Consider the following 27,161-nt stretch of genomic DNA (forward strand, 5'->3'; position numbering starts at 1 on the left):
CTTACTTCTCAGTACATCGGAACACACCTGTCGAATAAATTCTTCTGAAAATTCTCGTGCCTGTATTGAACAGAGAACGGTTAAAAAAACAGAAACCATGCATTTGTTTGGGGTTTTTAAGGTACCCAAAATGACAAGTTTGAGGTCCTATACATACAGGTTTTCCATCTGATCCAGGTAGTCCTGGTGGTCCTCTATCTCCTGGCTGACCTCTGAGACCAGGAGGTCCAACCAAACCCTGGATACCCGATTCTCCTTTTTGCCCATTGGTGCCTCGAATGCCTGGATCTCCTTTCTCACCTTTCTGGAATGAAAACCAACAAAAAGCCAATTGCATCTTCACAGACAACTTGGAAACTAGGTAGCACCAAGCAAACATATTTTGAGAAAATCTTCATTGATGATCTTCATAAAATGAATATAAGTTGTCACTGAAAATTAACTCGAAACTGATAAGATCTATTTTGCTAAAATATACTGAAGTTTTCAGATTCTTTAGTAACTGTTTCAGATACAATTATTTACAAAATATAACTAGAAATAAATTACCTTTTTTTTTAACATTAAGGACCCATTTTACTTACTAATTAATATAAACCAAAATAGTCGTCTTATTCACATATGGAAGGAAAGGCTTTATTCACTTTTTTGTAAGAATTAGATTATTTCTTACAGTACATTAAAATCCTTAGAGGGCTGGAAAAATTAGAAGTGAAATTCTGGCATTACTGAGGTTCTTGGCAAACTTACTATAAGAATCAAGACTTTTACCCTATGTCTGTAGTGTATAAGACAAAGGAAAAAAATAGTTTGATTTGAGTTAGGATTTTTTTGTTGTTTTTTTTTCATGATTGATAACAACTGTAGTCTATTTGCTTCACTGGAAAAGGTTAAAATAATACTGGAAAGTATTTTGCTCTACCTTCATCAAAGCAATGGGTCTTCTATGTATGGAATTACCTACTGCAATAGTTCACATGGAACTCTTTCCCTACGCTGGAGCCAACAAAATGTCAGTACAATTTAATTTGGTACATGCCCAAGATTAAAGTTAGTACTATGTTTGCTCCCTGATGAATTTTTTCCTTCCATTTTTGCACAGCTTCTGCATAATGTTATCAGTTGCGTCAAAATTTTCTTTTGCCATTTCCAACTATTTTAGATGGAATTATGGCAACAAGGCAGCAGGATTACTCTATATGACAAAACGTATTGGAGCAAATAATGCAAGTTTAAGAAGCACTCAGGCATGCAGTCTTCATAGACTTACACTGAATTTTAAATTATAGTATTCATATTACTTTGTATCATTCTATATAGTACTTATCAAAATGCTTTACATCAGAAAAATTCAAAGCTTTCTGGCTTGGTCTGAATTAGCAACAATGCCCAGAGTTCTCCACATGAATTATTACAGGGTAACAAGCTTCAAATTCAGTATTGGATTACTTAGTTTTATGCAGAGAACTAGCCACTAAAATAAGGCACATGTTTCTCCTCTTAAAAAAAACAGATAAATGAGACAAAATGTGACCGATGCCAGTCAAGTGCCTAGGAGTACTGTTGGAAAGCTGGTCCACCAGTAAGATGCCATGCATTAACTCAACAGCAGTCCATACCCTCTTCCCACTACAAAAGTTATACATGAATTCAGAACTGACTTTTTCCAAGGTTGTAATTGTATTTTATTTTCTTGATACTGTCAACTCGAATTCTGTAGACCTAGAGAACTGATACTCTTAGTTACATGAGGTAGATTTGTACTTGTTCATTTCTATTATATAATTACAAATGTTTTTTTTAATTTAACAGGGTCAGCAAGGCTCAGAGATAAACATGTGGAGCATATGTAGCTGCCTGTAGCTATACTAGAAGTTATATGTGCTGGGATCTGAAAATCATGCTGTTCTTGTAGCTAGAAGTTATTTGTTTTAATTTTAATTACTTTTACAGCTATGGACTATGTTTACATAAAAGACATCTGACTTGCAAGTTGATTTATTTGGACACAATGTTAAAGGGGCTAGAACCAGTGAAATATTAGGAAAATGGCATCTATTGTAGAAAAACATTACAGGCAAGAAGCCAGTATAAAAACACCAGGACAAAAACATTGGGAGCATCAGCACAACTGCCTGCCGAACTTGCCAAAAACCAAATGAAACTGCTGAGGGAACATTTTCTGCTGTGTACCTTGGTCTTGTAATGCTCAGCCACATCCTTTGTGTGGCCTTGTTTGTTGACCCTTGCTATTGGCAAAGAAAAAAAAGAAAAAGAGCTCAGTAAGTGCTGAGACTTACAGACTGAAGAAACTTTTTATTGAGGAGTCAGAGTCTAACAAAAGACAACTTATTTTATAAAAATAGAAAATAAACAAATTTTATAGGTCTGACAAGTAAACATAATGACATCATTATATCTTAGTGTATAGTAAGAATATTAAAAGGATTTTTCAGAAGAAATATATTATTACCATGATTTACAATATTTAAAGAGGCTAGTTCAATAGTATACAAGGAATCTTTTACCAATTTTGGCAATGATTTAGCAAAACGCCTACAAGCCAAACTGTAATTTTAAGTATTTCATAGAACCACAGCAGGATATAGGGTAATTTATATGTTTAAATGCATAAAATTATTTAATTTATCAGAATTGAACTTCCAATGAATATGTCCAGTTACTGAAATGCAGCAATGCTTTAATGAAAAAGGGTTGAACAAAGAAATCTCTAACTACAGTTGAAGGAGAATTGTATTAATGGGACAGTGTGTACCCTGATTTCACTAAATATTGGAATAAATAAAAAATAACTAATAAAGTTAATCTTTAAATCTTTCTTTAAACAACATGCAACACAAAGATTGTGTCTGGCCACAAATATATCTACATTAGCCAAACACAAGGGGGAAAAAAAAAAAGATGGGACTTCTAAAAATATCCTGAAGAGCAGTTTGTGACAGACCAAGAGCAGTCCAAGCAGGCTTCCCCTATGCCCCTCAAGCTTCAGGCTGAGTTGAATTATTCCTGTATAAACTTAGTAGTAGAGAGAAAGAATTCTGCTCTGCATTTCCTGAGTCAGTCTCAAAGACAGAATCCTCTAAAAAAAAAAATCTTTGTAAAGGCTTTGCTATATTCCTTTTCATTAGCTTTGAAATAAAGGCTCACAAAGAAATCTCACTGGTGAAGGTTGAAACACACAAGACAAATAGTTCAGCTGTGGTGGAAGTCCTTACCACAGACTTTTATGGAAGCTGAAAGTACAGTATATGAGCACAGTTCAAAAGGAGTTAGGCAAATTCAAGATTGACATTAAATGCAATGGTCTTGATCTCTAGCTTAAATGCCCCTCATTTGTTGACTACCAAAAGAGTAAAGGTATACAAGAAGCTATTATTGGCTGCTACTGAACAATATGGATCATTTTGATCAAGTATTCTGCATTTTTATGAATACATTTTAATTTTTCAATGAACTTAGAATCTCTAGTTGTTTTTTTCTTTAATAATTTGCTTTCTTCAACCAGCTCCTCATTTTCTTTTGTTTGGTTGGTTTTTTAATTCTCTTAAAGTATCTACTTGGCTTTAATTATTTTTTTTTAATCTTTCATTTCATGAAATATATATTTCACTATGTCTCTTTTTAACTAATACTAATACTCTTCTCTGATATTTCTCAATTCACTTATCTTCTGTTACTTATAGAGATGTCAGTACGGAAATAAGACATTTTACAGATCACATCATCTGCGGAAACAAATGGAATAATTTTGTAATACAGTATTTGTCATTACAAAATACTCACCTCTCCTTGTTCACCACTCAATCCTTCTATTCCCTTTAGGAATTAATATGAAAAAAAAAAAAAATGCAAATTGAGCCAAATTACTTGGAATCAAAAAATAGTATTTTTGTCCTTTGTTTTCCATAATTAATCACAAAAGTCAATTTTTAAAGATTCTGTGATTGCTATTTGTACAAAAAACGAAACTGCATATAAGGATGAAAAATGTATATCATGGTGAATTAACAGTTTAGTAATACCTCTAGTATATACCAAAAGGATAAGTTGGGAATATATCATACATATTATAAACAAATAGACATAATATAGACATATAGATAAAACCTTATTCACTCTACAAAAGAAATAAAGTTTTGTGTTCTAGCAAAAGGAAACTCCTGATTCTACCTGTTTAATACTGTCTTCCTAGACAGAAATCAAGTTCAGAGCCTTTGAAATACAAAGTCAGTTTGTAAGCCAGATTTTGCATGTTGGCAAATAGTTTTGGTGTCATTTCTGCCGAATTGTCCAATGGTGTTATTAATCGTTAACTTCCATGGCAAGATGGCAGTTCAGCAGACTTTTTCACTTTTCTGATATACTCTTATGGACAAGGGAATCTGTATTGTATCTTTGAGAAGTCCTGGAGGCTTGAGAAACCTTGGAAGGACCTAGCACTGCCTACCAGAAGTATTTGAATGACTGATTTTTTGGTTGCTGACCAAACTAGATAAGCATGGGAAACAATTTTAGCCCAAGCCTGTATTATTTTTCAGCTTTCTCAAAAAAAAAAAAAAAAAAAGCAAGCAACAGAAATTCAGTTGCATCATTCTATCTGAAAAAAAAATATTGTTTTCTTTCACTATCACTTTGGTTTACCCTATGATTAAAATAATAAATATATGAAAAATTTGTCCATTATTTGCAAAACGAAAAACCAGAAAGTTTAATTTGTAAAATGTTAGAGTAGGACATTACATTTGGTTAAAACCAATGATCAGCCTTTTAGTTCAAAACTACTTCTTTTCAAAAATATCTGCTCAGCTTTACTACTGGACTCCTGTCAACCTACATACCCCTGAGAGTGATAAAACTAGGCTAACACACAATCTAGATCTGCTGCCCATGCTCCACTGGAATCAGCTCCTTCTGGCTAGACAGGCAGCTGTATTGATGTCGTAATTCTGAAAAAAGCAACTGTGACTTCCTTCCAAGTCTAGTTTTAGATATGTACCTCTAACAAATACTTCTCTGTTTAGACGTGACATAGATTATGTAGTTAACAAGTATTTATAAACACTAACAGTAATTTTCTGTGGTATAACAAGATAGCCAACCATGACACAATCAGAATACATTGGCCCAGAGTTAAAGAGAAACAACTGTATCTCACTGATTTGCAGCTGAAACAGGAAACATCTGTAATTTACGAGCACAGAAGATGTCAACAATGATTCCCAGTACAGCCTAGGAGGTAATGAACTACATGAAAGTGTAGCACGGTACATGCAAAATCTTAACATCTCAAGCACCACTCTTATAACCTTTACACAAAAGCCACTTTGTGCCATCACCTGCATTTTATATTATTTATAATTGTTTCATGAAAAATTTCCATAATTAAGGATTTAATAAAATAATCCAGAAACACGTACTTCTGGTCTGCTTCTCAAGATACAATATCCCAGAACCACAGAAACATGTAGGTTGGAAGGGACCTCCATGGGTTCAACTTCCTTTTCAGAACAGATCCAGCTAGAGCAAGCTGCTCAACACACTGTCCAGACAGGTTTTGCTACAATCTCTGTGAGTAGTCTGCTCCAGTGTTTGACCACCCTCAAAGCAAAATGTTTTCCCACATATCAATTTGGGATTTCCTGCATTCCAACTTATGTCCATTTCCTCTCGTCCTTCCACTATGCACAGCTGAGAAAAGTGTGGCTTCATCTTCTTTACATGTGTTGCATTTGTTTTTTTAAACTACTAAGGTTGTTTAAGAGGTAATTTATATAACTATTTAATCATGTTATACATAAATATGTTTCACCTGATGCAAATAACTATCCACGTTGATAGAAGTAATCTTAAGAAACAAATATGAATTGTGGCTTTCTTGAACTAGGATGACTATTTTAACAGTACCTGTAAGCCTGGATTTCCTTGTCTTCCTTTTTCTCCTTTCAGACCCTTCAGAAAAGAAGCACATTTTCTTAAAATACACATTTATCTGGGAGAAGTAATTAATCTATCAAAAATAACACAAAGAGGTAAACCCTAAAATCTCATCCTAACCCAGGCCCAATCTATCTGAAAAGTTACTTTTCAAGAGTTCAGAGCAGCAACTGTGCAGAAGGGTATAATTTCTCCTCTGAACACAGAGGAACCAAGTTAGGATCTGAGTAGTGACATGATACTCTTCTTTTTCTTGTAGGCATTTCCATGACTTTTAGATAAGAAGGAGGAAAATCCCACTCATTATAATATAGTAGGTAGGCAGAGGCCAGCTGGCATTACTTTGACTGTGAGCATTCATGTGGTCCCACAGTGCCTGCGGCAGGCAGGGACAGAACCCATCCCAGGACAGTGCTGGGTCACGGCACAGCCTCCTGGGCCAGCAGCACAACCCACATCCCCGAGCCCGCACCACTGCTAGGACCACACAGCTCTGCACCAAATGTCAATAGCCTGCTCAGCCCTGGAAGTGCAGCTGGAAATTCTTACTGGGCTACTGGACAGTTTTCCTTGAAGAAGAGCTAGGGCTCACTGCTGCTACTCTTCAAGCAAACTTTCTGTGGAGCTTAATCTTAAAAAAAAGCTCCTGAATGAACACTGAAGACTTGTATTAATAGTGTTGCCAGGTGATTTCATTAGAAACAAAATTGATATACCTGGATACCACTTTCACCTTGGTTTCCTTTGTCCCCCTGTAAAATATTAGAAGAAAAGTCTCCATTGTAACATGATTCATCTCAAAGACATGTAGTCTGTGTTTTAATTTAACACAGTAAATACAAGAGAAACATCTAATAGCTTTTATTTATACTGAATGAAAACAAATCACTTTATCCCCATGTACCCAAACACTGAGAAAATTACAGAAAGTTATACTAAGAAGGGAATCAGTCACAGAAAGAACTATCAAAAAGAAAAGTGGGCACTCATATACCAAGCTACAATTAAAAAATACAAGATAATGAGATGGCAAATCCAGCAGGATTTTATCCATTCAGTGTATGGGAGTGAAGAGGATGTAGGCAGGGAGGGGGGCAGTATTTCTGATGGGTTAAATTTTATCTGTATGCTAACTACTAAGTATGCTTGCCTTCACCCACAGAGAAGAGAGTATAAATAATTTCTATAACACTTACTATAAACCTGTTGAATGCGGAAGTTATACATAACACACCAATATGTATTTAAATTTAACCAAAACTGTGTAAGGACTAAGTTCCACTTCCACCCACTCCTTTTGACTTTCATGGAAACGTTTATAGTAAATAAACATTAGTGAGGTGATTGGCAGTCAGATGGCACAAATGGTACTTAAAAGGCGGGTATGTAGGTTTATCAAGTTGTCTGAACACCATCGAATTGACACTGGAGAGAAACAGGCAGCTCTTGAAAACTATTCATGCCAATTAACGACAGAGGTATAAAATATGTACTCCCAGAATGTGCGTATCTCTCTTCATTGACTGAAAAGAAAACTTAAAATTATGGGAGATGGCTCCTGCCCTAACTCTGACCTGTTAAATCAGTGTGACTCTGTTTAAATAAACATGAATCAAAATGTTGGGCCAAGAACATAGAAACTCATGAAAAAAAAGGCAGATCTGTGGGGGGTTTGCAAAACTGCATTTAATAAAGAAAAGAATTAGGATGGAGTTTTTTCAATCTGTTTTGCTAGTTTTCTTGTAAGAGCCAAGCATGCGTGTGTTTGGTTGTTTTTTGAAAAAGAGAATGTTTAGTTAAATGTTAAACAGTAGTAAAGAGGAGATTTTGGCCATGGCAAATATTTTCCTGATCAAAAATCCCAGAACATAAGAGGGTATTTATACCAGCTTAAGCTATAGCTGAAAGGCTTCATTTTTTTCTGTCAGATGCCCAAACTACACTTTTTTTCCTGAATAATTCAAGAATTTGTCATACTTATGACTTGTGACTCCAGATAACCAGCAACATATATTCTGACTTGCATTTTCATATAAAATTAATAATGACTTTTGCAAGCTGCTTCAGTTTAAAATTTAGAGAGGTTCCATAAATTTTAACAAAATCTCCCTTCTTAAAATCAGTATTACTGTCTTGGTACATGTGCCTTACATGACCCTTAGATACTGAAACAGAATATATGGTGACAATGAAACTAATTAAACTATTGTTATGACACTGACTCAACTCAAGTCACTCTTCCATTGGGCTTCAGTACATTTTGAAAGACTTAAGCCAGGAAATCTTTCTCCTTAGGTGCTCTGGAAGTCACTGTTTTGAAACTGGTCAGAAGAATAATTTTTCTACATCTTGTCTTGGAAAACGGAATTCACGTTCCATTATCTCATTTAGCTGAGACAACCTCATCTAAATTTGGATCATTCTCTAGCCTCCATTGACCAGGGACTTGCTTCAGTTGTCTAAACATAGGCATTTAAGATGTTCTAGGCAATCCAAGGCATCCCCATATGTATCTACTGACGTCTGAAATACTCTAGCATACCTAAGACATCCATACATTTCTGGCATATATGACACTGGATATACAGGAAACCTGTGCCCTTCTAGAGCAGAAGCTGAAGTCTAGTGGAATACCTCTGCATGGGATTTTCATAAAACTTTATAACACCACCCTTCTAACTTACTGCTTCTTTACCCTTCAACCCTTCTTTCCATAGTGAAGTACCTGATTCAACTCTATTTCTGTAATGCCTTTATATGAAGGGCTTCATCCTTCAACAGGTGGTCCTCTGCATTGCTGGTAATACTACGTAGATGCATTATCATTTTTTACTAACTGCTTATTTCTATCTGACACCTTACCTGAGCTTCCTTTGCTTTTACAGGATTTCCTGTTTATTCTGAAATCTGTAATTTGAATATGTAATGGAGGAATCTTTGCCCTAGTTGAGACTCCAGTATTTCCCAAGAAACATTGGTAGATTTCCAATACAAGTGTCAGATACATTACCTAAACACATTTAATTTATTTTTATATAAAGTTTTTCTATATTTTCAAATTTGAAGTTATTAAATCAGTTCAAATATAATTTAGAATATGATTTAACTTATTCTTTTGTGTTAATGAATTTAAAAGTAATATTAAATTTTTAAATTTAAAATTTACATTTAAATATTAAATTTGGGTTCATAGCAAATATAGCAACATTTTTAGCCTTGACAACTTGCTGCTTGAAAAAGATCTAGTTTGAATAGTTGCAGGTAATGCTTGTTACTTATAGTAAACTATATCCTAAGGAAACAAATCTATCTGTTACATGACATCAGATCACTTATATTGCTCCAAAGAAACAGTATAACATTGAAATAAGCTTTATACTTGTATATGCCAATTACGAAAATCACTGTAAAAAAAAAAAGTCATATTTTCCCATAAAAATACAATAAAATAATGAAAGTAATAGCAGTACTCATTATCTTGCAAAGTAATGAAACATTTAATTTTCAGGATGCACATATTATTGCTTTAAAAGTGTCCAGGATAAAGAAATCTTAATTAAAATTTAGACTAAAAATGTCATGGATACAAGTCAGAACTTTAGTTACAATTAGAATTAATTAATTTACTGCAGTGGAACTAATTTGACTTCAACCACTTTTGAACCATGAGAGCTGACAGGTGTTCAACCCTGAAATTATCCTCAAATCATGTTATTTAAGATTATAGTGAATATTTTTTCTCCAGCTGTTTCAAATAAACATGTCATCTTTCCTTCACATAAATTTGCCAAATAGCATATGTAAAGCATAAATTCTGGGTCTTTCTCCATTTCTTGGTTAAGTTACATAGAAGAAAGGTGCTGTCCTGAAATAGCATCATTTAGAAAACACAGGTAGTTACCCGCAGGACACAAAGAGAAGTGATTTTCAATTACTTCTAATTTTCAGGTTCTTAAATCCCATTCTATAGACAAAGCATAGCTGATTTTTCCTCAAGAGACTCAGTTCACACTCCAGTGAGTTCTGTGAGTTACAGTAAGACAAAAATAACTCAGTATTTTAAAGCAAGAAATATTCTAGGGGCTTTCCAGCTTCCAGTCAAACAAAAAGCTCTGCCTTATTGGCTGCGACAAAACTGAGAGGCTTCAACCACACAGGAGATTTTTAGTTGAATGCTGTCATTTTATAGAAGAAAATCTCTAGTAAAGTATTTAATTTAATGTTAATTACAGCTTTAAGTTATGCAAAAAGCTGTGTGCTTGAATTTCAAAACATACCACAGAACAATATTGCCTATAATCTTTTCAACCTGGGACTCCTTAAAGACATGTGACTGTCAGAAAATCCTACATACCTATACTTTAAAAATAAGGATAGCTATCCAGATAAGTCAAACATCAATATGAAATTTTACAATGTGTTTGCAAAACGGTTCTTCAGCAATGAAGAATTTCAGCACAACCACGTCTATAGCAGTGTTTGATAGATGTAAGGCTGCACCAAGAGATGGTGAGATCCTTGAAGGCACGATCTTTATGAGAACTCAGTATGCAAGAGAAATAAACATAGGTTCGTCTGAAAAGAAGAAATAATTTTCAACCTGTACAGCAGAAGTACAAGAATCTAACCTAACTTGTACTGTCTAAAATTTCAACATTTAATTTAGCTAGCTGTCTAGGCTTCAGCTACAGACAAAGGTGTAGAGATATGAATTAATGACTCCCCAAGGAGCACAGACCCTCTCAGCTAAATATGGGGAGAACCGGGACAGCTTGGTTAGATCAGATAACTCTTACTGGCTAAAGCTAACTGAGCTGAATCTGTCCCAGCTGCCTAGGGTTAATTGCTCCAGTTCTTATGGGAGCCCCACAAAAGACTTCGTACAATAGACTTTATGGATGTAGCACTTGCTATAAGATTAAGTAAATATAGAAGCATGGATCATACCATTATGTACTATAATTCATAATGGAAACTTCATTAATACCTATGTCGTAGCATTTTATGTTAACAGTTTCTCTGTTTTGGCATTTCTCTCCTCCTTATGAAAAATAACTGTTCTTCTAAAGAATGGGCCTTCCAAAATATAGCAACTATTCTCTAATAATAATTATGTCTTTAGAAAAAGGTTTTCCTTTAATAACAATCACTTATAAGAAAAGCACTTAAGTACTTCCAATAAAAGACGTAATTAACGTAAAACTGGAAAAAATACTTACCTTTATACCCTGGGTACCAGGAATGCCTGGGTAGCCTGGTTCACCTGGAGCACCCGGTAGTCCTGGTTCTCCCTGAGTAATACAATAGCTCTGTGTTAGTGATGTGCTGTGTGTAAAAACATATATTGCATGTTTTCTCAAGGTCACATGATATGCTTTGGCTATGATATTTTGAAATTTTATAACTGAGGATAATTGAAATGTCTGGAGAATTTGTGAAGGGATGTTGAATATGGAGAAGCCACAAAAGACTCCTAATTCTTAACCTCAGTTTTCCACTATTTATCTTTTTTAATTGCCTTTTAATACACTTGATGTTGGTTTTTCAAAATTACACAAATAAAACTGTCTGAAGCAATGGCAACGTTTGCAGGTTTGAACTTCATGAACAGCTGACATTGCCTAAAATCTACTATAAAATTAGTAAGAATAAGCCATCAAATGGATTCTGATGCAATTTTGTTAAGTACTGTTTTATATTGAAACAAACTGCCTTGTAACTAATCATGGAAAATCAGTAAACCATGGAAAAGTAAATCAGTCCCTTCTTTAACTAGAATACTTCCAGATTTATATTTACCTTGGCTCCTGATGATCCTGGTTTCCCCTGTATTCCAGGTTCGCCTTTATCACCCTATATAACAATATGAGAGTGTGGCTGATACATCAGTACGTTTTGTCACATGTGGTATGACTAGAAAACATAAACAGACACTGCTGGGAAATTGGCTCTTAAAAATAGGCACAGGTAGTGACTGAAAGGCTGAAGTTCTGCTCCCTTACCGGAAACCTGAAGTTTCAACTTTCTCTTAAGAAAGATGAGATACTGATGACAAAATGTGACCTGCCAGTCTCTGCTCACCTGTCCCTTCCCCGCCTGCCTAATTTCCCTTACCCAGTCATACCATGTTTTTGTGTACTGACTTCACATTTCCACCATCTTATTTAATAAAACTCTGAGAATCCTTGGACCTGTCTGAGCCAAAATATTTATTCATGTTTTGGTTTTTATTGCAGCCTATGGAATTAGGCATATATTCAGCACAAGGATTTTCATTAAAATCTAAGAATTATTGATTACTTCATGATGCTATTCTGTAAGAATGAGCTTATTGAGAACGATTCTCTAAAAATCAGTTTATATTCTGAATGAGATAAATATACAAAACAAAAGCATTTTCCACAAATGAAAATAAAGCTAATTAATTTTTAGTCGTTTCATAGGTATTCAATCTTCTTGACCATAGCAAACATTGACCACTTTAAAAAATGTTACCTTCAGTATACAATTTTAAATAAATACATATGTACTTTTGGATATAAAATAATGTATGGGTGAAAATGGAGCTAAATGTAAATACAAAGTTCAGGAAGTGGATTCTGTATTCCTAAATATTCTCTAGGACATACAATTCAGTGCTTAGTGGCCAAAACTCATCTTGGATTAAATTGAAAGGTTACACTAACAGATCTGGATTTATAGTATCTATTTTAGTTTCTGAGTGCATGGGTGAAATTAATTCTTGCTGTAGTGGCAGTGCAATCAATAAAGTTTTCTGAAATAAATTTGGCTCCTTGGGTGGAAAAAGCAGCACGTAATGTTATTTAACACAACTAAAATATAAATAAATATAACATGGGCAGAAAGTTCTGATGTATACTGAGAATTATCTGGCTCCCAGCATTGCAGAACATTTTCCAGGACTGCAAAGCTGAAGCAAAGTCTCATGACCATTTCTGCAATTGTTCCAGACCTCAAGGATGACAGGCACCATTTACTAAATTGTATTAAGCTCTCTTGAGACTGAACTATCATATAAGGTAATATAGGGAAAATCATACAGCTACTCACCAATATTCAATATACCAAATAATTAGCTCAAAATCCTGGCGTTTTGTCATCTATAAAGTAGTCATTTATCAAAGTCACAAGCAAATTAACATGAACACTTGCCTTAGGCCCAGGAGCTCCAGGTAGACCAAATGAGCCTTCTGGTCCCATCAAACCCTATTTATTTGTGAAAAACACAGAGACATTTCTGCATTAAGCTAGAGGAATAATAGGTTCAGTACAGTGTATTGGTATTATTAGTATTATGTTTCTATAGTGAAATAAATAGGACAGGAAATAAATGTCTTTCTTCATATTACTATACAGGCCTGTACCTCTGATACATCACAGTGGATTATTTAGACCTTCTATGGTCTAAGGAAGGGCTACTATGCAGTGGAAAAAAACATGCAGGAAAAAAGCACAGTGCTGTCATGAAATACTCCTGAGAGAAAAAATTCTGCAACTCAAAACCCTGTGTGATCTAATCTTTAACATATCTCTAATATGTCCTTAGCTGGAATTGAAAGTGACACAAGATTTTCTTAGTTTCCATTTAGGCTTCCAAAACCAGCAAAAGTCTATGTGGCATTTCATAATTCTTTTCCTTTTTTCTGACTGTGTGTCCCTCAAAGGCTGCCATGCCTTGACTCCTTTTGCAAACTTTGTGGAGATTTATCGGTAGCAGTTAACTTTGGGGCCACACCTTTGCATCTCTTCCAGATTCTTCAGAATTGAACTGTTCATTCAAGAACCCAATAGCTTCTGCCATTTCAGATCATGACACTTCAGCACATGTACAAAGCCAGAGCATTGCCAAAACAGTCCCTTGGACTCCTCTCATGGAAACGTGTTGATAAAGGCATGTTTAGTTGTCTTTGTTCCATACATAAGGTAAGAGTTAAAGGGTGTTAAACCATCAAATGGCTGGCTTTCTTAATTTCTGTTTAAAGCTACTCTCAAGTATACATTAGAAAATAAATCTTTTTTAAAACTCATATTTTCCAGGAAGGAATTCCCGTTTATAGTATTTTCTACATCTGGTGTTAATATATGTCTTTCTCACCACTTCATCTCACTTCTCTTTGACTCTATGATGCATGCAGGTGTCAATAAAAACAATATATTATTATTGTTTTATTTAGACTTGCATATATACTCTGAAATATGATCTGCTATACGAGTATACTTAAGACACAGCATTAAAAAAAAGCATAATAATACAGAAAGTCAAACAATTAAATAAGGCCTGGAAATCTAACTTGTCAGAGATTAAGCTTTATTAATGATTCTAATTGATAGTATTCTCAAAACCTACTGTTATTATTGTTATTTAATCTTTGCTTTCATAAAGATAAAAGCAACCACCTTCCATTTAGTACTAAATATTAGGAACTATTCAGTTCCATGACTATCTCAGACCTCCTTCAAAAGTTACATGTGATCAAAAATAAATGTATGTCTACGGTAATTTCTTACACAGACTGTAACTCAGTTTTGCCAAAAAAATTATTAACTTTCTTTGCTAAAACTAAAAGGATGACTTTGTTTTTGCAAATACAAGAGAAAATTCAAAATATTTGGAACAAGAAGTAATTCTTTGTTGCCAGGAATTTCAGCATTTCATCAATTTTCTGGTATTTCACCTGTGCTTTACTGTTAACTGAGGCAGCACAGATTAACTCAGGTTTCTTTCCTGCTGTGTTGTAAGAAAGTACTGGTCACCAAAACTTTCCATCAATAAACATAGCAACTTGCTCTTTAGGCCACAGACACAGGTCTGTGAATACATATAAGTGGTATCAATCACAAGACTAAAACTTGAGTAACTTTGCTGACAATTTTCTTCAGTCTCAGACTTTTCCCTTTCAGTCAATTGCACATGAAAATTCTTCTATTAAACTTCAATTTTGCTAAAATAACTAATAATATGACACATTGAATAATTTCCAACAATTTACTGAACTTTGAAGATTAGATCTGCTTGTTCTTACTTACATAGAAAATCAGTCATCTTATCAAAGATGATGCAGTTAATCTAGTGTAATCTATTATTTGGTAAATAAAGGTTTACTATATCCTATACCATTTCTTTCATAATTTTGGAATAGAAATTACCAATTCCTCTCCAGCTGGAGAGAAGTTCATAACCTAAGAGATAGTGTATTCCTATTAACCGTTTGCTTATTGCCTATGTTCAGCGCCAGCTTTGTTACAGCAAGTGTAAGAAAATATTAATTTGGTTTTGGAACCTAACCTTAATTATATTAAGACTGTCTTAATTCACTTGCACATCAGGCCTGCTTCTTCACTTCTTCTCTTTTTATTTACATAGCAAAATAAAGTTTTATTAATTTTCATTTCCCTGTAAGGCTTAATTCAATTTGGCTGTTTTAAATCAAATTTCATGTTATCTATTGACCTCTCCGCTTCTGACATACAGCTCTCTTCATTGTGTGATCTTTTTTGCATTCCTTGAAGGCTACCTTCCTTTTCCAAAAAACATTGTGAAATTATTATTTCCTTCTCAGATTCCTGTTCTGTGCTCATTACTAGCACGTTAATCAGTAGAGAAAAGTAAGCACAAGTTTGGGGAGGGATAGTGGGGAGGGATGAGAACCGTGACTGGGGGATTTCTGGCTCCATTCACACTGCCACCTCAGTGTAGCCCTGCATTTCAAGTCATGTAACACGCTGAGAGCCTACTCCCTACCAACTCCACACTAGATCACTTCTACTTTATGCTCACACCAGTCCTTGGATTACAGAAGCAGTAAGCATTCATCACAAATGTCCCTCATTCAATTTATCTTATACAAAGTGGAAATACTATGTGTACAGAATAGCTTTTTTTTTTAATCAGATATGTGTATATATCCACACTGATGTGCAAACATATACTAGAGAAGGCAAATCAGAAAATACGTTTAGTATAACTAAAGGTCAGGCATACATCTGCAGGAAAGGGAGAAATAAAACCCAGTTGTCCTGGCTTCCTTTCTTGCACTTTCATTACTAGGCCATATTTAACATATTTCATTTAAAAAATTACAGGTAGACAACTACATGAAATCACTGGGCTGCAATAAGAAAACTTTCAGATGCAATACAGGAAAAGCTTGAGAACATAATCTGAAAACTATGGCATGTAAAATTAAAAGAGAAGAGCATGTCCTGAATAAAAATAAAGAACAATTCAAGGACATAAAATGTAGCATTATTCCCCCATTTTCCAGAGCTGACACTATTTATGTGGCAGATAAATTAATAAATTACTGATGTTGGCAATGTAACAGGGATAGTTATTACTGAAGAAGAACTTGTTACTGAAGACTTTTCCCAAGGTATTAATAGACCATCCACAAGCTTTCCATCTGTTTTTTTCTGGAACAAACATATTCAGTGTGACTAATACAAGGAAAATCCCACTATCTCTTCTGGTTGAAATTGCCTAATGCCATATAACGTATTCAAATATTCCATGCATCAATTTCCTTCTTATTTTATCAGGTGACAAATGATACATTAAATGAGTTGACAGGAAACATGAATAAATTATTTTCAACTGTAAAGAACCAGATGTTATTTATCTAAAAAAAATTTGAAGAAAACATGGCAGATGAGTTACTTGAATAAATATGTACACTTTGGAATCCCACAAGGCTTTATTACAGCTGATGATACTGCCTTCCCTCCGGCATTTTGTTCGACTTTGCTCAGAAAGAAATTGAGAAAAAACTTCCAGCAATAGGCAATAAAAATGATGAGAGGCACAGGTGAGACACCAAATGTGCATGCGTTAACTAGGAGCAGGGACATCTGAACTTCCAGTTCAGGCAGTGTTTCACCCAAATTTCATCTAAACAACTGCCAATAACTGGTTGTCAAGGAAATTAATTCTTTCCAGATAAGATCTTTAGGTGGCTGAAAACATCCTCTAAGTTCATGAAAAGAAAATTAACCAGTGTGCTCACTTTATACAAAAGAGCTTCTGACAGCTGTAATGTAGTGGTCATGCCTGTGGTAGAGTCAGGAAAGGAAGAGCTGCGGGATGTGTGCAGGGTAGCTGTATGTTGTGCAGGAAATTCTGAAGGTATTGGGTGACAGAGTGGGCCAGAATTTGTAAAACCCAAAACTGGTTTCAATCTTTCTCTCCAACCAGGGCTGCATGGATTTTAATTGATCATGTATTTTATTAAGGAACTGTGAGCATGGAAAAAGAAGTGAGCTCTTCAATACATTTATAGACGTTCATATGCCTATACATAATCGTTGTTATCTCGAAACCAGAGTCAAGTTTTTTAAAACCTAGCATTATTCAGAGATCAAGTTCAGCGCTCTCTCCTTTGTCTGTGGCTATCTACAGAGACATAGGAGAAAGCACAAACCACGTTTAGTTCTTCTGAATTTTCTTTGATGAAAAACAATAAAGCAAAGTGAAAAATTAAGAAAAGAAGTAGGAAAGAAGATGAGATATGTGGAGTGTAAAACTTTGAAAAGTCAGTCTATTTACAGTTTAACAACCTCCTCAGCTTCTTCAAGTGATAATCCACATATCCATTTGGATTCCACATGACTAAGCAGTACTCAGCACAATCAGAGCATGCCAAAGTAAAGATTTAAGAGTCCTTTGTGGAATCAATGATCTCAACATCATTCTGACAAATGCACAGTCGAAACCAAAAGACCACCTCAGAAATGGTGATGTTTACTTGTGATGGGATAGATGTACATTACTGGAAAGACACACAGCAAACCTTGACTTACAGAGTGTGTGATCATTCCTCGCTTTGGAGGTCTGAACAACCGGACTGATTACAAATGAAGTCTAGCACATGATTTAAGTGCAATTCAGATACAGGATCAAATAGAAACTTGGGACGGGTCTGCAAATATATTCCCTCTGAAAAGTAAAATTAGACTACTATTCAGCCTTAAGCATCTGAAGTTCATCTACCTTCTGATTGGACAGAAAAGGCAACCTTCATAGAAAAATAGAGAACAAATGGCCAGTGAAAAACAAGAAGTCTTCCCACAATGGACATAACGTTCTATTAAATCAAAGATCCTCTCACCAAGTAATCAATCAAATAATCCCATACAAAATGACAAAATCCCAATAAATCTGGGGCAGAAAAAAATACAGACATGCTTTCAGGGAGAGGGCAGTGGGAGTTACAGATACTGAAAGGACTTTAACTGAAAAGATGCACACAATCAAAACTTCAACACTAAGATATAATAAAAAATAGCAAGGATAGAGAGGACTCAGATTTAGATAAGCCTTTGGCCAAGTACATGCTCTGTTTAGCCGGGTAGGCGTATATTGCTCTTAATACCAGGAGTAACTGGAGAGGAACAGGCTCTTTCTAGAAATAAAGAACCATCCAGCATCCACATGTGTTTAACTGGAGCATACAGTCTTCTCTAAATCCTTTACTGTCAGGTCTGCTGTGTCTAAGAAGAGCATGGGACTCCTTATCACCAAGCTCAGAAAATCCACAAACCAAAACTGTCTTTGCTGGCCAGATGTAGGCAACATCTGGGAAACTGCACCTGACTTTTAGTCTTTTGGTGATCCTTAGACAGCCATGGAAAAGCATTATTTCTCTCTGTGACTTCCAACTCCGAAAGTGTAGAACTCTAATGGAAAGCAGACTGTATTTGCAGTTGAAAGCAAAAGAGACAAACTTTTGGAAAACTCCATTCATTAAAATGACATCAAGAACAAATTTCCCACTCCTGATTCAATATTCTGAAGTGAATGAGAATGTCTGACATCATGTTCAAGACTCGTATGTGACTCAGATATCTGACAAAACAATTGTATTATCTTCCCAGAAAAGAAGAAAAACCCTTTCATTACTTTGCTCGTGGGGATGGAAACTATCATATTTTTAGTCACTATTTACTTATAGTGAGCCCTTCACTTGGGCTCCTTGTAACCAAAATCCTCCTAAAGCTCTGAAATCCAATACGTCAATGTGCATTTTCTTTTACTCTGGAGAAAAAAGACTCCTGGTTTTGGGTACCCTTTCTGTCTTGGAGGGAAACATGCACCAGTAACAGCCTGGACAGAGAAGTGCCATACCCTGAGGAACATTCCAGCACTAGTACATAAATGACCCTTAGGCTAGTAGTTACCTTCGTACTCAGATGGTTAATTTGGCATGCAGCAACATGTGGTTATGCAAGACTGCACGTACCAAGATGGCCAGACACATGTGTTGCTAGCCTCCATGCAAACAAGGATTCTCTTTAGAATGGGGAATGATGCAGCGGTATGTAAGCTCCAAATAATTTTGATGTCAGGTCTGCCCTTATGTACTCTAGCAGATGGTAACCTTAACTTGGATTTGAGAGAGATTCAGCAAGAAAGACAGAGGATCAAAAGGTCCACACTGAGATCCTTGGCATCCTCTTCCTTCAGGGTTCCTGTCACCCACCAAAATGAGGCACAAGCTACCGCAACAACCTGGGTGAACACCGCTGGAGTCACTGACAGCAGAAAAGAAAGGTCCCTGAAAAGATTATTCCTGTCCTACAATGAAAGGTAGACACTGACAGTAAGGCGGCCTTAACAGTGTGACAGTAGGCATCCTGATGACTGAGGAATGAACATCAAGCCCCTTTTAGAAAGTCACTAACTATCCTGTATTTGACCTTGCAGATATAAGTATGGATTTCTTTAAGTTCAGAATGAGCCCTCTCCCTTTCTTCTACTTTTAACACTACCAAGTGGCATCTGAAACCCCTTTGTCTTTTGGAATGGATGAAATCCAGCTGGACGGCTGGATATCAAGAGGAAGTTCACTACTGATGAAGCATTTTCATAGGGAAAGACCTTGAAAAGAGATGGGGTAAATGAATTGAGAGGCAGAGAAGTTATGAAGCTGAACAATACAATCTGTTAACAATCACCAAAATCCAAGAATGTATAGCAATGTTCTCTCACCTGTTGCCAAAATATCAAGAGGCTTAACATAATGGCAAAGGCAGCAGAGAGAACAATTCACAGCTTTCACCCATAATTTCCACACTTCAAATATGCCACTGGGCCAAAAACTTACATTTGCCATAGCCTCGTCTTTTGCTGCTGATAGAAGAAATATTGCAACTTCTAACCATAGCTTCCCTATTTAGGAATAAAATGGTCAGCACCATTTGTACCTACAATGCAGGCATCACTATCTAAGCTTCTTAGTCTCTCCTTCCAATTCATGAATGTCATCTCCTTATTTCTAATGATTTTTCTGAAGCTCTATCCAGAGCATTTCCTTCTTGCTGCTATTCAAATCCCTCAGCTTTGTCCTGATAATTTCATTTACTACTTCCTTTCATCCTTCCATTTCAGATAGAACTAATTAGCAAGAGAATTACTGATCTGAGATTAATTTTTGTAAAAAGTTTTTATGTGTTAGTTTCTTATTTATCAAAGCAATGCTATAAAAGCATTTATAAGAATCTGATACTTCTTCTGGGTTCAGATATTAGAAAACTGATCACTATTGTTATCAAAATCAAAATCACAGAGTTGGTCTCGCTGATTATTTATCTTCAAATGCATTTTCCAAGCTAAAGAAATTAAGCAGTATCTTACAGTTTCCCATGTAATCATATTTAGCCCAGTAATAATACTACAGAAATGCCAAAATTTCCCAGTTAAATATTTTCACTGAACTGCTTTCTTGGCTTCCTGAGAAACTGAAATTTCTTCTATTTATTTGGACTGGGCACGGACAAGCCTGTTACATGCACAACATATAGTGAATCTCAAGATGAGGCAACAAGGGAAGAAAAAAGCAAGTGATCTTCTTCCCTTTGTTGTCACACATTAAAACATTTGCATATGCCATTCAGCTACAAATCAAGAAGTGTTACCTAATTTTTTCCCTGACAAGTGTTACTAATTCTGTAGCCTGAATACAAGTACATAAAATCTCTTATACTACCATATGGCTATATACACTAAGAATAAACAACAAATTTCTTATAAGGTTAAAACTTTTTAGTCATTTACTGATCTGTTGCCCATAGAGACAATAGCATCAGTCTTAATTCTGTACTTAATTCTCTACAGTATTTACTTCATTCTAGCAGTAATAGTCTATGCTGATACGCTTGAGGTTGAATGTAGGGTGAAACATAGGCTGTTGAACTAAATAAAAAGTCACAGTAAACAGCTTATTTATGATGTTAAGCCATGTATCTCTCAGGAAAGTCAGAAGCATTTTAGTCAGCAAAGAAGGTAAAACATCTCAAGCGCAAAATGTTAACAGTGAGGATGATTAATGATGGAACCATCTAAACATTGTTGAACTTCTCAATAGAAAAGATAATTATTTTTTAAGGCAGCATATGTTCAACCAGTGATGAATTTCCTACTAACTAAAGAAAGATCTCCAAATAGTTCTAAGCGGCTGTTCCTTTTGCCTTTAAAATTTCCATTTTTTAAAGTCTATACATACTTGCACCAACTTTCAGAACACACTTTACTACTGTGATTTCTAAAGGATTATAAAGAACATAGAAATCACCCTACTCAGACAACAACAAAGATGTGGTAAGCTGGACTGTCCAAAAAGAATTAATTATTTTCAGTCTCCTATATTCCGAAATAAAAATCTCTCTTTAAGCAGTTTGGGAATTCAGTGATCTCAGCTATTCTCACAGTCTTTGTCAAAAGCGCACTATCACAAAAAGCATCCTGAAATTCATCTTCAGAAATCCATTGCACAATATGACAATATTTAAGGTGGTCTTAACTTTCAAAATAAATTTACTTGAGTACTTTCACAGTTAATACAAAGTTAATTAATTCAGAGAGTAAATTCAGAATAATGTGTTTGCTGGATTTGTTTATCAAATGTGCAATCAGGAAATCATCAATTTTAAAAGAAAAGTGGGTATATAATATTTTGGGGGGAATTCAGAGATTAGACTTAGTCTAATCATATTTGCCAACCTGAAACTGCTAGGTTGCTACTGTATTTCCCATTGCTTGTTTGCTTATTACAAGTAGAGAATGACAGCATCAGAATTATTTGTTCATAATAACACCATTTTGCAAACTTACAGTATCCCCTGGTGACCCTTTTGCTCCTGGTTGACCCGGTGGTCCAATTTCACCCTATATTTTTTACATAAAGAGAAGAATTCTGTGATTAATGTATGTATAGTTAACAAATTTTTTAAATATTCTTTAATTTATTTAGTTAGGATTTCTCAAAGTACTATGAAATTAACTTTGTTACTTTTAAATTATTCATTCCTTCTGGAGTAGTTGAAATAAAACCTAATGAGAGATTTTCAAACATGCCACAAAGAGTTTGGAGCATGTCTCCATTCATCTGCAGCATGATTTGATGTCCTAAATCCCCACTATGAAAACTCTTCCCTGAGCACAGACTGAACCCTTACTTTGGAATGGGTGTATATATATATATGCACAGGTTTTAACTGTGTTTTGAACTATTAATAATACCTTTTGTCCTTTTGCTCCTTGATTTCCAGGGATTCCAGGAATTCCCTGAGGGGAAAAAAGAAAACCATTTAAATATATGGAATAGTTTCTCCAGAAAATAATATATAACCCCCACTTCATGTCCTCATAAATTTAACATTTGCCATGTGATTGGGGTTCAAAATATGGGCAGGAAATAGAAAATTAAAAAAAACACATAAAAGAAAAGAGCTTCAGCTGGAAACATGCAAACTATTTCACCTGGGGATACAGTGAAACACTAATGTTCAGTCGCTCCCCAGTGCCTTCGTGCCAGGAGTCCATGCCTGCCGCTGGGCAGGCTCACATGCTCCTGGTTGCCCACCAAGGGCTGCAATGCTTTACTGAAAACCCTGACTGACACAGGGAAAGAAACCACTTTTCATTATCCATAACATTTTCCACATAAGACAGAGCAAAAGTTCTGGTCAATAGGACCATGAGTATGACAAATCCTATTTTCCTATCTAAAATGCAGTGATGGTAAGAGAATGCAAGAGATAGTTATAATTATATTTGATGTATGCTAGCTTCCATAATACTTGAAGATCTGTCATTTCCTCAGCATCATTGTTCATTTAGCTCTAAAGTGTATCTCACAGCTTTCTTACAGTGATCATTTAATTGAACATAATTCAGTTTTAAAACAAAACTCCATATATGTTTAAAACTGTAGTCTACATTCAGTTAATCTATTTTTTCCCTCAAGTAAAACTATTCAAATTTATTGGACAGACACTGTTCTTACTTGTACCATCATTAATCTGCAGCAAGAATTTGAATTACAGACTTTACATTTTAATCTAATATTGAAATTAATATGCTGCAGTGAAAACAAGAAGACTATTCTAGACACCATCAAAACAAATGCATTTTGTGGGAAAAAAAATAAATTAACATGAATATAACAACCAGGAATAACCTGATAGTTTCCATATGGATTACATCTGTGCAATGCTGGCTTGGAATTGGCATTGTTTTGCAGTTTACAGCCAGTTTCTAGCTAATAATGACCCCATCAAGAAGAAACAGTTCATTCGTCAATGGCACATGAGTTAACAATGACATCCTGAGCATTTTACAGTCATGAAAATTCCAATGTAGCTATCATTAAAATTGGAGATCAAAGAATATAATAAAAAGAACTGGAAAAGAATGCCTCATTCTGAGACTTCTACTCACATTGTGTAACATAACTCTTCTTGCTAAACTTTTGTCCACAACCATCTTAGACCTTTTGCACAAATAAAGATATGGGAAATAGGGCATATTTATCACCACATTTAGGAATTTCCTGACCTGTCCATGAGTACTCAGTATAATTATTTTAACAGTTAGTTTCTGTAGCTGTAAAATATAAAACTAAATTATAAATATCTGTACCTGTAATACAAAACAGAATTTCATATATGCTGAAAAAACCTCCCACTAGGAAGCAACCTTCTCCTACTGAAAGGATGTACCAAAGCTTTCCATGGTTACATTTCTATGCTATTTGCAGGCCTGAGAGAAGATGGTTCCACATGCTTATCCAACACAGCGAATTATTTACCATTATATAAGTATGCCTAAAAGAAGAAACACAATGTCCAGCTGAGCTGTGTTGAACTTCCTTGGCTAAAAGAAATTGCTCATATAAGACATTTAAGTTTACCTTTACATCAGTGGCAAAGAAGGATAAAACTCAAACAACAATTGTAAAACTAAGTCATATTTCCTTTTTTCCCTCTTTTTCTTTCTTCTGATTGACTCTGCACTACTGAAGTACAGAGAACTTAGGCTCTTATTTCAGTGGGAGCTGGTCCAGACCCTTAAAATTCTCTTAGGGCTCATTGACATTCACTCAGCTAAGAATGAATCTATCACTTATGCTAGTATGAGTGATTCCCAGAGTACATGGGGTGGAGATCTTCAGTTATTCTCTACACGTCCGTTGGCATGAAAGAAGGACAATGAAGTGGCTAATTTGGTCACAAAGAATGAGTTTTTCCCATAAGCGTTATTTTTCTGTATAGCTTCCATGGTTCAGTAATTACAAAAACTAATTTCTGTAGGATCAGCTCCAGGATGCCTAAAAAATAAATCTGGTTTCCTTCTCATTATCTATTCCCAATCTATTACTTCATTTTACATGGATAATCTCTGGTTATGCCAATTAGAATTATTTGCACTTTCCCAGAAGACAAGGTAAAAAAGTAGTTTAGATATCCTGAGTTTCCTCCCTAACTTCTAGGTCAAAAGCCAAACCAAGCTTTGGAAATGTGCCTTATTCCTAAACAGAGATTTCACATGCAGTACAAATCCTCAGAATCTGAGCATTTTTTTGTCCACTATGAGTAATAAGGCACTTTTAATAGGAAGCTATGTTTAATAGGGTGACATAACACTAACAAATCTATCAAAATACTTACTTACTCTAATTATAAAAAAAATGTTTTCTTACTTTAAAGCATGGAGCAAAGCAACTAGTTTTACTCCATTTGTAAGATAAAACTGTAATTTTTGTGAAGAGTATATTGTAGTTAAAAATATCACAAATGCCTGTGTTTAATCAAAACTTAATATGAAACAGATTCATCATGCAATTTTTCTGCCACTAAGGGAAACACAATGTTTGGAACTGCTACAAATGGGAAAACTGCCACCCACTGGGAGTAACAGAATCAATGCTATGGAATAATTCATGATTCACTGTCCTACGGAAAAAAATTGCCTTTGGGGATGTCCTTTGCAAAGCTATCAAGTAACATTTTGTTCATATGGTATAAGAAAAAGGGGTTGCAAGTCTAGATTTTCTTTACTTTGTCTTTCTAGAAAACTTATTTTAAATGGTTTGTACTTATCATATATGCACTTATAATACCAATAAAACATAGCATTACATTTCTAGCCCGAATTGCTAAAAATCAAAGCAACTACTGTGCTTTAGTGATTTCTGTCCTTACGTGAGTTGGACCATCTTACACTTCTGAATCAGTTAATTTGTTCCCCTTCTTCTTTAACATCAAATTTCACATACGATTTAGTCAGTGTTTCTTCATATTTAAAAACAAAGTTTATTGCAAGCCTTACCACTGCCTTAGTTCTTTCAGCACCATCAGTCTGACTTTCTCAATTACCTTAATTTCATTCAAATGCCTTCCTCCTTTCTCTGAAATCTTCCCTTAAATGGGAAGTTTTCCCTTACTGCATAAAAGACTGTAGTATTACTCATTATTTTAGCCTTTATCAGCAAGTGCTGTAATCACATGAAATTTAAAGCCAGCAAGATAGCCTAGTAAACCTAATTCCTTGGTTTAAAAACATGTCTATTCTAAAGATTCTCAACCGCAGTTTTATCACACACCGCTGAGTTTGCGCCTAAAAACTAATGTGATCATGTATCAGTCTGGCAGCTAACAAAGATTTTTAGTTGTCAAGGCACTGCTGTCTTTACCCTTTATTAAGCCTCCTTTGCCTGTTTAATCATTTATCTTCCACCCTGTGTTACCTATGTGTACCTAGAAGCCTGTCAGCTTTCGCTCTTGTAACAGACCTGGGGAGGCTTTGCAGGGTACCCCCAGGACCTGAAGTGACACTTGAATGCCATGTAGGTAACTGGAATCATCTCTGGTGTCACTGAAGGTGCTGTGGAATAGCTGAGGTACCCTTTGAAAAAGATGTCAGTCTGCTCTAAGAACTGTCGTACATGCCAGATGTTGCAGTTGCCCTCATACATCTCAAATGGCTCTCGGTGCCAGTGCCTAGGTGACCAAATCCCACACACCTTGATGTCTCCTTCTCTGGAGCAAAAATTCTCTCTTTTTTTTTTTTTCCTTTGCTTTGCTTGTTTGTATATGTCTGGTGTGATAGGTCTCTATAGGCTCAGATAGCTTGTGACAAAGTCTTCACATTGGCTAAGAATCACAAGACATGTAAGTGTAAAGGTAAAAGGAGCTATGGGTATGCTTTACTTGCAAGAAATAGCAATGCTTAGCCATGGGTCTCACAGCTTCATCACAGAATGAAGCTCATCTGGGTATGCAACTAAATCCCTGATGCAATCTTCCTTAGCTGCAGTCCCCACAGCTGGGACTTCAGAACACCCAAAAGCATGAATTTGTGTCTATTGTGATGATGAGCTTCAATGATGACACTCATACAATTCTGTATAAATATTCTGTTTTATCCCAGTTTTAGCAACTTAAATAAATCTTCCATTCTTTGATAATAACTGGCAGATACAATAGATTTAACTGTAAAAGGAACATGGTTTCACAATCCCTGGAAAATCTTTCTTGTAGCTTTCATTAATCATGAAGTGTCTATTTTTGTTTTGGATGATACTAAACAGCTGGATTTTTTTTCCATGCAGCCCCACAAAAAATCCATTAAGTAAATTGCCTGAGGCCTTATATACAGATCAACTAGGTGTAAGCATTTTTACTTAAGCCACAAGCTACATTTCTCAAAATATTTTCCGGACTTTTTCTAGCTATTATTATGGATTATGTGTATCTCCCTCATGCTTAACTTTATGCTTGCGAACAGCAGAAGAAACTATGCATAAAAACTTTTCCCAGAACAAAACAAAACAAAAACTATTTTACTCCTAAAATGAGTATTTATTAGCCTATTGTATTCTTTATTTTCTGCTACTGTCTTTAATATTCCC

The 27,161-nt window shown here is 35.3% G+C and overlaps 1 protein-coding gene across 1 annotated transcript in view; it reads right to left on the bottom strand.

Moving 5' to 3' along the window:
• COL21A1 (collagen type XXI alpha 1 chain) overlaps positions 1-27,161 on the bottom strand; it is a 118,409-nt gene that overhangs the window by 4,424 nt on the left and 86,824 nt on the right. Inside the window, exons 18-27 of the mRNA XM_052809268.1 lie at positions 22,490-22,534; positions 22,082-22,135; positions 13,129-13,182; positions 11,755-11,808; positions 11,175-11,246; positions 6,672-6,707; positions 5,926-5,970; positions 3,805-3,837; positions 158-304; positions 6-60 (exon numbers count right to left, since the gene is read on the bottom strand). Coding sequence (XP_052665228.1) covers positions 6-60; positions 158-304; positions 3,805-3,837; positions 5,926-5,970; positions 6,672-6,707; positions 11,175-11,246; positions 11,755-11,808; positions 13,129-13,182; positions 22,082-22,135; positions 22,490-22,534 — 595 coding nt within the window. The remainder of the gene's footprint in view (positions 1-5; positions 61-157; positions 305-3,804; positions 3,838-5,925; positions 5,971-6,671; positions 6,708-11,174; positions 11,247-11,754; positions 11,809-13,128; positions 13,183-22,081; positions 22,136-22,489; positions 22,535-27,161) is intronic.

The sequence above is a fragment of the Harpia harpyja genome, chromosome 15, assembly GCF_026419915.1.
Source record: "Harpia harpyja isolate bHarHar1 chromosome 15, bHarHar1 primary haplotype, whole genome shotgun sequence".
NCBI classification, from domain to species: Eukaryota; Metazoa; Chordata; class Aves; order Accipitriformes; family Accipitridae; genus Harpia; species Harpia harpyja.